This window comes from Microdochium trichocladiopsis (genome assembly GCF_020744255.1).
Source record: "Microdochium trichocladiopsis strain MPI-CAGE-CH-0230 chromosome Unknown B0I36scaffold_5, whole genome shotgun sequence".
NCBI lineage: Eukaryota > Fungi > Ascomycota > Sordariomycetes > Xylariales > Microdochiaceae > Microdochium > Microdochium trichocladiopsis.
Genome location: NW_025763548.1, coordinates 2806870 through 2821760, shown reverse-complemented (window position 1 = coordinate 2821760; position 14891 = coordinate 2806870). Strand labels below are relative to the sequence as shown.

At 56.6% G+C, this 14891-nt stretch overlaps 5 protein-coding genes across 5 annotated transcripts; 1 reads left to right on the top strand and 4 right to left on the bottom strand.

Annotated features, from left to right (window-relative positions):
- Window positions 1–1051: 1051 nt before the first annotated feature.
- B0I36DRAFT_289527 (major facilitator superfamily transporter) lies at window positions 1052–3419 on the bottom strand. Its single transcript, XM_046151675.1, has 4 exons — window positions 3114–3419; window positions 2397–3007; window positions 2077–2329; window positions 1052–2003 (listed from the first exon to the last, which is right to left on the bottom strand). The coding sequence occupies exons 1-4, from the start codon at window positions 3320–3322 to the stop codon at window positions 1313–1315; spliced, it is 1764 nt and encodes a 587-aa protein (XP_046013132.1). The 5' UTR covers window positions 3323–3419; the 3' UTR covers window positions 1052–1312.
- Window positions 3420–6161: 2742 nt separating this feature from the next.
- On the bottom strand, window positions 6162–7611 carry B0I36DRAFT_242279 (uncharacterized protein; the record flags this gene model as incomplete). Its single annotated transcript, XM_046149894.1, has 2 exons — window positions 6162–7251; window positions 7325–7611. 2 exons carry the CDS (start codon window positions 7609–7611, stop codon window positions 6162–6164), a joined length of 1377 nt encoding a protein of 458 aa, XP_046013131.1.
- A 1565-nt stretch (window positions 7612–9176) lies between these two features.
- B0I36DRAFT_122960 (uncharacterized protein) lies at window positions 9177–9914 on the bottom strand. Its single transcript, XM_046148068.1, has one exon. It carries the CDS (start codon window positions 9723–9725, stop codon window positions 9192–9194), a length of 534 nt encoding a protein of 177 aa, XP_046013130.1. The 5' UTR covers window positions 9726–9914; the 3' UTR covers window positions 9177–9191.
- B0I36DRAFT_122959 (uncharacterized protein) lies at window positions 9915–11048 on the bottom strand. Its single transcript, XM_046148067.1, has 3 exons — window positions 10823–11048; window positions 10539–10751; window positions 9915–10457 (listed from the first exon to the last, which is right to left on the bottom strand). Exons 1-3 carry the CDS (start codon window positions 10844–10846, stop codon window positions 10104–10106), a joined length of 591 nt encoding a protein of 196 aa, XP_046013129.1. The 5' UTR covers window positions 10847–11048; the 3' UTR covers window positions 9915–10103.
- A 2321-nt stretch (window positions 11049–13369) lies between these two features.
- On the top strand, window positions 13370–14722 carry B0I36DRAFT_323930 (uncharacterized protein). The gene has a single exon (XM_046154040.1). The coding sequence runs from the start codon at window positions 13386–13388 to the stop codon at window positions 14652–14654; it is 1269 nt and encodes a 422-aa protein (XP_046013128.1). The 5' UTR covers window positions 13370–13385; the 3' UTR covers window positions 14655–14722.
- Window positions 14723–14891: the final 169 nt, after the last annotated feature.

Below are 14891 nucleotides of genomic sequence, written 5' to 3'. Positions count from 1 at the left end.
CCGGATAGTTGGGGATCCGGGCGACAGGTCCCGCGTGCAGCCTGGCCGTCTTGTGATGACCCTTGAGCCACGGAAGTCCGCTGGGCTTGTGTGCGAAGACAAATGTTCTGGGACGAAGCCCACCTGTCAGGTGGTCCCTGGGAGCTGAAGGTCATTTGCTGCGCGATTTCCAACACGAACATATTGTCTTGGCGCGTGCAATTGTGGCTGTACATGTACACGAAAGCGATGACTGACGAGGACTGGCGTTACCATTCGAAGTAGTCTTCTGCTTGGAGCCGCGCGCACGCACACAGGGGCAATGCACGCCCGAAAAGCCCGCAACAGCCACTGGATCTTAAATAATTACTGCCGCTTCCTTGGCGCATCGGTAAGTGCCGTGCACGCCCATGAGCATCAGTCAGTGTTGTGCCTCGTCACCATCATCGTCATCCGCTTGCCCGCTCGATCCACAGACTGCTGGCCATTACCTTCGGCACCGAGCTGCCATTAAAGCCGCTGTCAGCAGATCACATTTCTCGGGTCGACGCTAGCTCTTGTTTTTTTTCTTTGGTTCCCCTTGATGCGTGTATGTCGGGGAGGTGGCGGCGATTGCTAGTCCACTCATCACAGCCTCGTTTGAAGGCTGAAGAGCAAACTTTCAATTGAGTCTCAATCGTGGCCGTGCATGCAGCCAGCTATCTGGCAGGACTATCTTAGCCCTGATTACTTAGGCAAAGTAAGATCACAATAGCTTTAGCTACAGTGATGCTGAGCTAACAGAGCTCTCCCACCTGTCTCACCCCTCTCAGCACTCAATTGAATTTACCTAGCATCCACCGATCCCAGAGCTTGCCGGCCAAGGGGCAGACCACTGCCTAATCTTCCGGCTTGACTGTGTCTGCTGACCTGTGACAGGACTCCTGGGGCACGTCTAGGTAGTCTGACGGCTCGCCGAACGTGGCTTGATGAGAACGAGTAGTGGGCACATTGCCCTGGACGCATACGAGGGGCGCTAATTGAGTGAAGCAGCAGAGCACACACATAACGGGCAGCAGCTCCGACGATATCAAGGAGGGTATCATTGTATTGTTTGTCCTCAACAAAGACGCGAAGACTCATTAATTACTTTTTATGTTTGCGCTTTGTCGGGTGCGCGTTGGCCAGGCCCGTACAACAACCCTGACCTGGGTGGATTCAAGTACCAGGAGACGCAGGAGGCATCGTGAGCTACATATATGCCACGACCATTCCCGACCGCCCTCCCAAGTCAAGGATTTCTCACAAAAGCACTGTCCCAAAGGACAGCGTCATGGGATCAGAAGAAGCACCTTTAAAAGATGTTTCCGCGCTGAGCTCTCTCTTTCTCCTGGACCTCCTTGACGTTCTTGCCGCGCCAGATGATGACGGCCGCGACAAGTAGGGGAATGAGGCAGACGCCGGCGATGACCATCTTGTGCATGACATCGCCGTACGCGGCAATGACTGCGTCGCGAATCGGGCTGCCGATGGGCTCGGACAGCTGAACCTCGATGCTGCCATAGATCGTTGCGGCCTGGTCCTTGGCGGACTCGGGGAGGAACTCGGCAATCTTGTACGGGAGGATGTTGGTCCACATGCCACCGGCGACGGCGAAGCCCGCGGAGGAGCCGATGGAGCCGAACAAGGAATACAGCGCAAGACCGATGGCGACATCGGCCTGGCTGATCGAGTACATGAGCGCGAGCTGCGAGGTGAGCACCAGGACGCCGGTTGAGAAGCCGACGAGGATCTGGCACATGGCGAGGTAGCCGACGTAGGAATCTGGAGTACGGAAGTAGACAAGGAGGCCAGTGCCGAGGATGTAGATGGGGACGCCAGCCATGCCGGTCCACTTGACCTCGCCGGTGTAACGCACGACGAGCGCAATCAGCGGACTCATGACGTACGAGGTGAGCGAGTAGGCGTTGAGGACGTAGTTGGCCGTGATGATGTCGAGGCCGTGGACAACCTGAAGGTACGAGCTGTAGTATGCGTCCCAGATGCTATGCGATACCCTACTGTCAGCTTGTGTCCTGTTTTGGGGATTAACGCTGTGCTCTTCGCGGGAGGACTTACAAAGTGCTGAGGAAGATGATGAGGTAGACGCAAAGAGCGCCGACAACGGTGCGGTCCTGCATCAGCTTGAAGGGGAAGAACTGGACGGGCGCGAATCTCTCCCACACGCCAAATACGGCCAAGGTAGCGGCACCGCCTACGATGAGGCCGATAATGGTGGAATTGGCCCAGTCACCAGCAGCAATGGTGTCGACGAGACTGAAAGGGAGGAGCATCATGGACCAGCCACCGCAAAGAAGCAGCATACCAGGGACTGTGAGAAAAGAAACCATTGGCGTTAGCAAAAATAATGCAAAAGGGTGAAGAACTGAACCACTCACTGTCAAACTTAATGGCATAGTACTTGGCGCTCTCGGCCACGGTGCGGCCAGATTTCGCGCGCAGGATACCAGCTTTCTTGGCCTTGCGCTCGTTCAACCATAGGATAGCGATGACGGGAAGAGCGAAGACGACAAGGACGATGACGAAAACGATGAATGCCCAGCGGAAGTTGAGCTCATTGTAGAAGGCACTGGCGATCGGCGGGCCAGCAAAGGTTGTGATGAGCGATGAGAACGAATTGAGCGAGAAGATGAGCATACGGTTACGCAGGGTGGTGATATCAGCAACGAAGACGTCGACAATGTACAGAGTATTGACATGGCCGACCCAATAAAAGACCTGGGCGGCACCGTAGGTCTCGATGTTCTGGCAGGCCGCCTTCATAATCATGCCCATAATAATAAGGCTGATGCCGAAGATAAAGCCTTCCATACGGCCTCGAAGGTTGATGTATTTGCCGACGGCCAGGGCGAAAACACCACTGACGATCCGGCTTGTGACGCTGATGGCAGCGAGAAGTCCGTGCTCTTCGAAGTACGAGGTGATGTAGGGAGATAGTGCGCCCTCGATGGAGCTCAGGAGGTTGGCAGCGAAGCACAGGAACCACAGACTGTGGCGGGGATAATAGCCAAGTTAGCGTGCTGCCATGAGGTCTGATCCCAGTGCTCGGTCGCCAGATCTCGCTGCGATAAACAAATGAACAAAAAAATACTCACAGGACAAAGGTCAGCCACATCATCTTGCGTGTCCAGACGTGGGTGACGGCCTGGACAGCCTCGACACCCTTCTGCTTGCGAGTGCCAGCATCATCGTCCGAGTCCGAAATGGAGTGGGCGTGGGTATCGGTGTGAATCTCGTTGGCGCCCTGAGGACCTTTCTCCTGGTCGACCGGGCGCGGGTCGCTTGTGGCATCGGTGACAGCCATTGTGATTGAAGTTGTTGGTCTTCAGGAATGATCCTGCTTGGAACAACCTCAGAGCAGCGGGAAGGGGACGAGAAGTCAGCTGCGGGCAAGAGGCAGGCTTGGCTGGAGAGGAGAGGAGAAGGGAGATCGCCACGAGTGGGCAGGGTCTGCAGGACGAGGTGGTATTTATGCGGGCGCCTCGGCGGACCAGGGCCGATTCGGTCCTGCTGCTGCTGATCAGATTGATAAGATTTGATCAAAGGAGGCGAACGACCAGCCAGCCTGGGCCTAGCTCCATGACAACCCCTGGCCCCTGGCGGCCCCTCTCCATTGACGAGTGAATGGAACGCAGCCAGCCGCGTCCGTCACCGCACGTGTGTGCCACGCTCCATTCAGCCGTGTCCCATCGGCTCGCTCTGCCTGACTCGGTCGAGGGATTAATTATGGCATGTGCCACACACATAGTGCGGTAGCCCGTGCATGATCGCGACGGATCTGATAACTTTGCTGTGGCGACCTCGTCCCACCCGCCCGCTTATTGCCCACCGCTGCATGGATCTGCACCCTTGGTGGCTTCAGCTGCTCATTAGAGCAAGCTCCATCGTAAGGCCCAGCGGACCCATGGAGGTCGGCCACAATATCTTGTTCAAGAGTGTCGGCCGAGCCATCTTCGACTGCTTGGTGAATCCACCATGAGCGGACTACAGGATCGAGCCTCGGGCCGGACAACAGGGTGTTTCGTGTGCTGAGCGAAGTCATCTAGCTGGAGCACATGCACAGGATCCCCAGAATCACAGAAACCGTCATCGCTGCTTGCTCTGGATCGCTCCGTGCCGCAGCTGTGACACCTTGCTGGCGCTATCGAGCACTTGTGGCGTCGATGCGGACCACTTGCCAGCGAAGTCGTGGACCCCTCCCTGTTCCGGGTTGATGAACGCCATAATGAAGTGATGGCAGCAGCCGAGTCCCAGCCTGGATATGGGGCAATCTTCACCTGGGAGACACAAAGTTGCTACATAGATGCCTGACATTGCATCCAAGCCCCTTCAGTTATGCGACTGCATTTTCCCGCCGTGTCACCACCAGCAAAGCTCAGGGGGCCCCCCGTCCACGAAGGCGGCTGTCCCACCCGTCCCACCCCACACCCGCGAGGCGGTCCTCTTTCCGGCATGGCGCTTGTGATAAAAATTTTTATCAGATGATCAGATTGCGCGCAATTGACACATCGCGCGGCGGCCTTGTGGGGTCACGCACCGGTGAATCTTGGTGTGAACCCCTGTCCCAGCCCGTGCTCAAGACCCTCCCTCCCTCTTTTGTCGTCGTCAGCTCAGCTTTGCTCCGGTTCCGGAATCGCATCTTTGGAGTGAATGCTTGTGCTTAACCCGCTTGCTAACTAAGTAGCCGAGAGTGCTTCGCCGTTGGTCGTCGGAATCGGGAAGAAGTGGTGGGGGTTACATCTGTCCGTCACATATGTACCACAGCCCTGCGGTGGTAGGCTAACTTCCCTCCTGCTTTCGAAAGCATGCAACGCCTGCCTTGGCAAGCGCTCCGGTAATCGGGGCAGCAATGCCGTGTTGGACCGTAATCATCCTGGTCGACCAACCAACCTCGGGCGGTCCTGGGTCGGCTCAATGCTTGTCTGTTCCAGTCATGTACTTCAGGTATGTCCGTTGCCCTCTTGGTATGTCCGCTGCCGTCCTGGGATGTCCGATGCCCTCCTGATATGTCCGTCGTACCAGGAGTGCGTGGCTTGGGATTGATCCTGCACGTGGAAGGAGCTGGGCAAATGTTTGACCTACACATGTCTCTTCGCAGCGATGTGAAAGCCACTGGACTCGACGCTCGTCCTCGACAAAGGCTCTCAGATGTCTCGCCGTTCATCTGTCAAGGTCAGTACAAGACCAATTTGACAATTTTTGATTTTCTCCCAGCGGGGCGCCGATGGTCTGGGGGCAGACCCAGACCCCTACCAGCACCAACCCATGAGCGACATGCATCCGTTGACCCGGTAGCCAAAGCCATCGGCCCACAGACAGCACGAGCAGCGCTCGTCGCCATCTTTCGGCCCCTTTGCGGCATTCTAGATCTTGCTTGCCGAGCCGGGACTGCCCGTTGCGCAGGCGTTGTCTCCATTGCCGTATCCGTTTCCAATACCTCGTCAGTCTCAGCCTGCAAGGGGGACAAATCATCCTGGTCCTGCTGGGAAAGCTTGGCTGTTGCCCGCAGGCGACAAATTCGGGCTACGGACGGCTGCGACTGGAAATGATTTACGTTGATTTGGGGTTGTATAGGTAGGTTACGTATTCAGCTTGCGTGTCGGTACTGCACACCCACGTTCAGCATGCAGCCGTGTTGTGACCTCTGTGCCGCTCGTGTCTGACCGCGACCTCCCAAATCACACACACGAAGAAGCCGTTTCATTCACCCTGCAGTGATGCAGTGTCTTGATTCGCTCTCGTGGTGGAAGTTCCCCCTTCCAGCTGTTTACCCCTTTCACAGATTCGCATTGATGATCAAAATAAATATATGACTTGCCCTTAATTTGCGAAGAGGCAAGAAACAGGCATATCCAGGCCGTAGGACATCTGGATGGTGCCACACGCCGTTCTATATCGTGACTGTGGATATATTCAAAGGCATAATTCAAATTTTTTGCGAAGACTAGTGAAGCTCAATCTTAATAACTCCCTATGACCAGTCATGGTACGAAAGATAGTAATGTTGGTGTCAATATGTCTACATGGAAAGGATCAAGCTCGCTATTGAAAACACTGTCTAATGTAACACCCGCTGGAAGCGCATAAACCATTAAAAACCATATATCGTTTCGAGCCAACCCAACTGCACCCATGTGCCGTGTTCAAACCTTCACCACAGTCGGGGCCTTCATTTGCTTGATCCATGGGACGCTGCCACCCTTGCGGTCCACGCCCTCGATGAAGCTGAAGACTGGCGTCTTGGCAGTATCCCTCGTGGCGCCCATGAGCGCCAGTCTCCGCTGCACGAACTTGAACTGTAAGACGTAACGGTCCACGAGCCAGCTCTGCCAGTCAGCCCAGGATGAGCTCTTGGTGACCTGCCCGGAGTAGGCACACCCAGCGGTAACCGCGCCGTGGCGCTTGCTCTGATATCGCTGCAGGGCGGAGGCGACCTCGTGCTTGCCGGGCATGGGGCGGTCCGGCGAGGCAGACGAGGGGAGGATGGGGTACAGCTCGTTGACGAGCGCGACAATGTCGACGATGCCGTTGTTGCACCCGGCCCCTGTGCTCGGGGTGAACTTATGCGCAGCGTCCCCCGTGAGCACGACGCGCCCGTCGAAGCTCCAGTTCTCGACGACGCCTTCCTCGAGGTTCACGAGGCCGCTCTCGGTGCGTGCCGCCCAAGCCTGCGCGATGGTCATGTCGCTGCCCTTGGCCGCGAGGAGGTTGCCCCAGCGGGCGGCCACGCTGTCCTGGTCGGCCTGGGTGTAGTGGATGCGGTCACGGGTCGGGGTGTCGAGGCGCTCGTAGAGAGCCAAGACGGTGGTGTCTTCGGCGGCAAAGAGCTGCGTTGTCGCGATGGGCCCGTGGGTCTCGCTCGTCGTGCCGACTGGAATAGCCGAGACGGAGGGGAACCGCAGCCACAGGCAGCGGAAGGTTGTCAGAAAGGGCTGCTCGTCGTTGACGGGCGCAGGCATGGAGTCGGCAGGGAGGGTGGCGTTGTGCTGGACGGCGAGCTCGCGCATCTGCTGGCGAACGATGCTGTGGGCGCCGTCGGCCCCGATGACGAGGGATGCCTCGTACACGCTGCCATCCCGGCAGGTGACGACGACGCCATCGCCGTTGGCGTTACTCGCAAGGCTGGCCACGCGCTTGTTGGGTAGGAGGCGGGATTTTATAGATCCAGGTAGACTGTCGTAGAAGACCGCGCTTATGTCATGGCGGCTGAGGACGCGGGGAGCCAAGCCGAAGCTGGAGGAAGAAACTCATGGTTAGTTGGCCGTGCTCGGACACGGCGAAACGAGCAGAATACTGGGTGACTTACAATTCTTTCTGGTACGCGAGAAAGTCGATATCGCCAATGTTGCGGCCCTGGTGATCAACGCGCTGCATCACGTCGAGATCTGTGCTCACTTTGTCGAGGGGTTCGAGGAGGGCGAGCTGGTTGAGGACCCGCATGCCTGAATTGGTAAGGACAAGGTCGGAGCCGGCGTGGAAGACGATATCGGGGCGGCCCTCGAGGAGGAGGAAGTCAACACCAGCACGGGACAGGGCGTGGGCGGCGACGAGGCCAACGGGGCCGCCGCCAACAACAATCACTGGGTAAACCATGTTGTCTCCTGGTCGTGGTATGTTTGTGTGGGATTCCCGTGTGTCAGGTCGCTTTAGCGGACGTAGTGTGGTGTGGTGGAAGTTGGCACCTGGGGGGCTTTGGACGAGGGGCGATACGTTGATGATGTTCAAGCTGTTGTTCTTGAGTGTGCGTGGGAACAGACCTTTACTTGCTTATATCGTTTGGTTCTGTTCGTGGCTGACGATGTTTGGGCTGCGGACTAGTATTTGTGACAGTTTGTTATCGTTGCCGGCGTGGCGTTTGTATGCTGATGGAGTCACGACTTGGGCACCCTGTTCAACGGACGAGAATGACATTGTTATAGGCATCATGGCGTATAAGGCACCGTCAGCACTTGTAGACACTCCCAGAGCCCTTCATCAAGACAATGGTCGCATTCGCACCAGGCTAGGCTTGACACCACCAGCCCTATGACTCTGAAGTGGTTCGCATTCGGGCGTACAATCTGGCCAATAGCCTGCCACAAACAGGGCAGGAGGCGGGGGCGTCGCACTCGGTTCTCCATGCTGACAGCGGCACAGTCCCGCTGACCGACGACGGCGCAGCCCTAGGGCGTGAGCATGCAGTACTAGACTAGTCCCCCGTCGCCTGCGAGCGCGAGCATCGGCTCCACCCAGACCGAGCCACTGAAGGGCGGGCGCTGATTGAGCCCAGATCGGGGTCGTGACTTGATATTCATCCTGGTGGCAAGGACCCATGCCACGCTGACTGCATCTGGATGCCTGTTTCAAAATTGATCGCCCTCGCACCCGCACTCTCTCTCGAAAGTACGACACGTGGACCCGTGGGAGGCATTCTACGCATTCTTTCATCGACACACTGACGATTCGACCGTGATCGAGGGACCTGACAAGTCTACCTCGACCCTCCGTCACGGAACAGTGCCAGCCACATCTGTACACTATTCGCGGGCTTGGTGGTCGGCGAATATCGTGCTCAACAGTCGCCCAGGAGCTGTTAGGGGGAGAACGCTGTTCCGTTGCCTTATCAACAACCCAATAGCCTGTAAGCGAATTCAACCGTGACGTTGCACCCAACGCCTTGGCACCAGCTCTTTGCATTACGATTTGGAATCGAACCGGCCATCTCAGTCTTTGAGCTATCAACAGGCTTCAGGGCCCTTGGGACTTTTGGAATTGTGTGGTCCACGATATCCTCCACTGGTGCTTACCTCAGATTGTGGCTGGCAGCCACATGCTTTAAGGGGATGTGTCATGCAGCCGACTCGTTCCGATTGGTGCTATGTGAAAGAGATCCACAGATTCACTTGAAACTGTGCTTGGTACAGTTTGCTGTTGCTCATGAGGCCAGTCAGTGGTATGACTAGAAAGTCACTGGCCACCCAGAGGCTAGGGGACAGCTTTACCGTCTTCTTGACACCAACATCGTTGAGATTCCTCACCTTTTTGTCTCATCTCTCATTCCATCAACAACGGAAGGTCTACCGTCATGGCACCACAAAGCCCCACGTAGGCAACATTACAGAGAACTCGTCACGCCACGAGATGCGGCCACTCATGGCAGACTGACCGGCAGTGGAACATTAACCGTCGTGATACTAAACAAGGTCTATACTGATGCTGGACCGCTGTTGTATCCTCGACCCGGTATCCTTATGTTCCGCTCCTCCGGGTTGCCTAAGGCCTTGTGGGTCAACCTCACCAGTCTCGAGATCGTCCAAGGGCCGCTCGCCGACAGCCTCTCCAGCATTGCTCCAGCACATTGCCGTGTGACTGACATTCTCCCTCCCTACATGATCGTACCGCTGGAGTTCCACCTCGCTGATGTTCGTGAGCTGCCAGGTATCCAGGGTGCTCCCGCCGCGGCCACTCGTCGACCCACCACTTCCGCTCGTCCCGCCGCCACTCTGAGCCTGAGATGCCGCGTGTTTCCGAAATACATGGCTGATGCTGCCGCCCCTTGATCTGCCGTGACCATTGTGGCTGTCCTTGTCGTGCTGCCCCCGACTCGGGTTGCTGTTGCTGTGGCTGTGGAACCGTACGTGACCGCCGCTGGTCCTCGAGCGCGGCTTGGGGGTGATGGTCGACGACATGCTGCGCCAGACGCGCTTCATGAGTGGTCGCAGCGCCATGGAGGAGACGATGATCTGGCTGATGGAGAATTCGGCAGTGGCCCATATGTCTGTATCGGACGAGTTAGGATATTACGTTAGCATGAGAAGCCCAATATCAGGAGAGAGGGGGGCGGGGGGTTGACTGTCGAGCATCTTGATGGCAAGCGGTCGGCAGGGGTCCTTCGCGTTTTCTTCTTGATTGGAGGCTGGGACGTACACAGGCTTATGTCATTCCCGAGCGTGATCATGGTCGCGAACCGGCCGGAGCTGACGCCGAGTGTGATTATGCCAAGGCTGAAGAGGAATATGAGGCCTGCGAGTTCTTTGCGTTTGGCTGTGCGAAGGGTTCGGAGGAGCGGCATCGGAAGCAGGAACACTGTTGTTGTTCATGATGTGTTAGCAGACGAGCTTTCGTGACAAGTGAGTGATCAAGGGGAATGATTGGCGGAACGCACGCATTGCCTCTGTGCTAAAGCACAGCGACCAGTTCAGACGGAACAACAGCTCTGAAGAGAATGATGAGCATGCGCCGGGCTCGGTTGACCAGTTGACCGATGGATCCGCCCCGCACAGGAACGTGTCCATGAAGATGGTGACGGCAAAGGAGCTGACCGTGAAGACAGCCACACAGTACAGTGCCCAGCGCAGTAGCCTCTCATGTCGCGGCATGATGTGGAAGTAGATCGTGAGCATGCTCATCTTCGGAAAGTACAGCCCAGCGTCAAAGAGGTAGTTGGTCGCGAACCGGACCTAGCGAGGCAGCGTAAGTACCCAGTTTTGATGGAGAGAGGCTTGGATGCATCCTGGCCAGAGACAAGTCAATTGACGAACCTGCAGGATGTGAACGGTGACCGTGTTGAAATCTGACATCGCGCCGGCCTCAAACGTGAGTGTGTCGCAGATGACCAGTCCCAACAGCCATAGCGCGCCCAGAACAAGCCATACTTCGGACCAGATGAGGCTTGTCTGTCGCTGTGTGATCCTCACGGTCAACCGCAGGCCAAGAAAGACGTAAGCCAGTGTGACCAGGGTCCATTCCGCCGCCTGGGGAGAAGTGCGTAGTCAGCGGGAGTCGCGTCAAATACTACCCGTGGATGGTGTGCAGACAGACTCACAATCACCGCCACTGGAGACACCATCCTGGCTGTCTGGAGCGAGACGCCTCGACGGCACGGTTTCGACAAGCGAGCACCGTGGAGGAAGAGCCTCGCAAAACTGCGGTTTCGCCTGGTGACATTTCACGGGGTCCTGTCAGAAGTCAGCAAGAGTGGACCAGCTACGGCAGCTGCATGTATGGGCTGGCGAGCAGTGCTCCCCATATATTACCTTCCACAACAGCGGACGGATTTCGCCGGACGTGGGGTAGGGGCCACGAAGGTAAGCACATGTCCGCATCATCTGGTCCGGGATCCTGGCTAGCACACGCGAGCCTGGCCTTGGGGGCTGGGCTGGACTACACCAAGGTGAACCTAATCTCAAAGCGCTGGCCAGCCGCCATGCAATCAATTTTTTTTTCCGGCAACGATGCGCCTGGAATGCAGGGCGGCGGGAGGACGCTCCCTCGTTTCACAGTACAGGCAATCTGGGCGTGTCGACCATTCTCCCCCTCACCTGATGTGACAATGCTCAAAATCTTGAAGGACGCACAATTGAGTACCCAGCGCTGTGGAAGATCGGGGACCACTTGCGGGCTGGCCAAGCCATTGAACTCTATTTCCCGGAACATACCTTGGGTATGGGCTCCGCTAGGATCGCTTGCCAGCAAGCGTCAACCCGTGTCCACGACTCGCGCATTGCAGGCCCAAGCTCTCCACTTGGTCTCCGGATCTGCAACCTCCTCACTGATTACGCAGCGTACGTGGGGTCGTTCCGGGCTTCCGAAGACTAGCAAATCAGCAGAATGTGTGCACCATACTGTAAATCTGAAGCGAGAGTCGCCGCCACGCGGGGATATTTGGGCTCGACCCTGTGGATAATGCCGACTTGCCAACATTCAGCCACGAGCCTCATTTTTCACCATCAACGGATGCGGCAAATGCTTTCACCAATCTAGTGCTTGGCACTCCATAAATGCGCCCGCGCTGGCGGTGATCAACTCCTGTCCATGTTCGTCCTTGCTAGGCTTCTGCTTCTCGGCTGGGACTGGACCCATCGAATGAGATGGGGTGTTGTTGCAGTGATTCGAATCGCTTAGCCATGGAGAGCCGTGGCCACTACCATCAAACTTCGGAGGAACTCACCGACACGATACGTGAAGCTGTCAGTGCTGCATGACGATCCGCCATTGGAGCCTGGGCGGCCGATAAGAGCGATTCATAAAAAGCAATCGCCGCAAAGTTCCTCGTGTTTTTGTCCAGACTGGGTTAGCTCTTGAGCGAGGCGTGACACCTGGACCATCAAGCGGCCTGTCCGCTATCTTGGCATTCTCGACAAGGAAACGCGGCAGGGAGGCTGATGCAGATCTTGACCTGGCGCCAGGTCAGGTCCCAGCCGACGCGAGAGCGCAGCTCCGGACCTGCGTAATACTAAATCCCGCAGGTTTTGCTCCGAGCAGGCGCTGAAATTCGACAGCCCAGATGCGGTTTGATTACGCCGTCCTTTACTCTGATGGGGTACGTGCTCCACGTGCATCACCCGTTCAGAGCAACATGACGTGCTGTGGTTCAACGTCTGGAGCCAAGTCTTCTCCTGACACATCTGCCTGGGTCGCCCTGTCGAAAATGCGATGTCTATACCGGACGGGCTTTGGCCGAGTATGTGGTTTCCAGCTGCTAGCACTTACTTTTGCAACTTTCAAATCCAAGCCTGCAGCAGTGCCTGCCATGAATAAGGGACCGTCAGCAGGAACACAATTGCTTCCCGTGTTAGCCTACCGTAACGATATAAACAACGCGACCTGCACGAACGTTGGCATGCCTTGCCCTCGAACCTAGCCCGAGCATGAAACCGAAAGCAAGATTTTGGACCTTTAATCTGCTCATATGTGGGATTGGGCCGCACACGGCTAAGTGAAAGCCTGATTATCGGCTCGAGTGAGACACGTTGCGAATCCGGCACTTTGGACGTGCAAGCCTGAGCCGTTGTGGCCGCAGCCGCATTGAGGTAGCGACTATCCCGTGCCATGACGTATGCAGCACTGCTACTGTCTCTGACTCGGTTTGGTCTACCAGCTCGCCTCACCTTGCGCAGCTGTGGCCGCGTGACGATGATGAGTTACACATCTCTCCCGATTGCTAGGCGTACTGAGCTTCACAGATCCCTATACCGGTAGAAAGGGCACTTCTCAAGTATCAGTGTCTTATGCTTTCGGTGGCCGGCCATGATTACGACACTGCGAGTGACCGTTGTTGCGACAATATTGCTGAGTCTCATGGGCAAAGCGAGCGGCACAGCCACTGCCGACCTCACCGAAATATTTCGGCGACCGCTCATGACCCGGGTATGGCAGTATCAGCAGTATACGTTGGCAGCAGCTAGCACGGACGCGGAGGGCACGATCTCGGACGGCGACGAGCGCAACATCAATCGCGTGGATATCAGTGCAGTGGCTGCCGCGATCGCAGGAATGAGGCCAACCTATGTCTCTTCGATTCTGCGGCTGCGGTATGGTATGGATCTGACTGACAACATGGTTCGTAAGGGCAAGACGCAGAGCTCTGGTCGTGCGCGGTCCTGACTATGTCGCGGCTCCAGATTAGCGACTTCAACACGATCCGCGCGGCCGTTCTTGCCGAATCGCCTAATGCCAAGTTCGACGTCGAGCTGAATCTGAATCCCGGCAAGAGTGGGAGCCAAAAGGCCTACCCTGACGCGGACGCCTTGGTTGCACAGATGACGCAAATCGACAATATTCTCCACCCAAACGGATGGTGGTTCGACTACTACTCGGCTGCCCATCGGAAGCGACCAGACTTGATCGCGGCGATCAATGAATACGCAGCAAACAAGGGGCAGACGGTCGGCGGTAACATTGGCGGGGGAGCCGAGGGCGAGAGCTGGATTGTGCCGACTGGAGCCAACGTAGTCGCGTTCGTCGACGGCCCGGACGACTCGACAGGCTTCGGATACGGGATCGACATGGCCAAGTTGAGCGCTACGAAGGCATATATCTCGGATACAGGGACGGGCACGGTTCTGCTGGGGCATATACATTGCAATCCGCAGGACGGGCTCTCGTCAGAGCCGTGCGTGTTCATGCGAGAGTGGAACGCAACCCGTCGCGCCGCTTTCGTCGAATACTGGATATCACAACAGAGCGTGCTGGGGTACACGGCCATGTGGCCAGTGTTCTTCCCCCTGTGTCCCGGAACAGTGGCGTATGATGCGACCAGTGATTTCTTGGCGCCTGGTTCTCTTTCGGCTGGCGTGCCAGCTGCGAATGGCACCGTTTATGACTATATGCGTGGTCTGGCACTCGGCGGAGAAGCAGGGCCAGCGGTGACGGTCGTGGCAACATCAAGGTCTGCAACGGTCTCAGCTCCAGAGGCATCAACAGGGTCTTCTGCAACATCTTCTACACAACCAACGTCGAGCGCATCGCCACTAGAGACACAATCGCTGACAGAATCTTCCAGTACACAACACACCCTCTCGCCAATCGATTCAACGACAGGCCCGACATCGGAAACAACAACCCCATCCTCATCCAGAATGACATCGCAACAAACAGCAATTTCGACGAGCCATGAACCGTCACAGTCATCCACCGCACCCAACACGGAGGGAGCTACACAACCAGCGACGCCATCGCAGACAGAAGCCTCAACACCATCGGAGACAGAAGACTCATCTCAGACCGAAGTATCATCAGCATCTCAAACAGGAGCCTCATCATCATCGCAGACTGCGACTGGGAGCAATGCAGACCGGAACACGTACGAGCGGTCTCTTATGGCATTTGTCCCATTTTACGTGGCTGCCATAGTTATGGGACAGATTCGTGTATAGTGTTTAGAGCGTGTTAGTCACTAGCCTCAAGCCTTTGGAAATACCAACAGCGACATGCGCCATGTGCACTCATTCGTGTTTAGTTTTATATCGCAACGCACCGCATGTAGGCGGCGGCGTAGTGCCACCTCGGGGCAGAGTACCGAGGGTCATTTTTTCCCCGTTGGCTGAGTAATATCAGAGGTGGCTGCGCAATAAAGAGCAAATAACTGCTTTTCCTCTTTGCCACGATGCAGA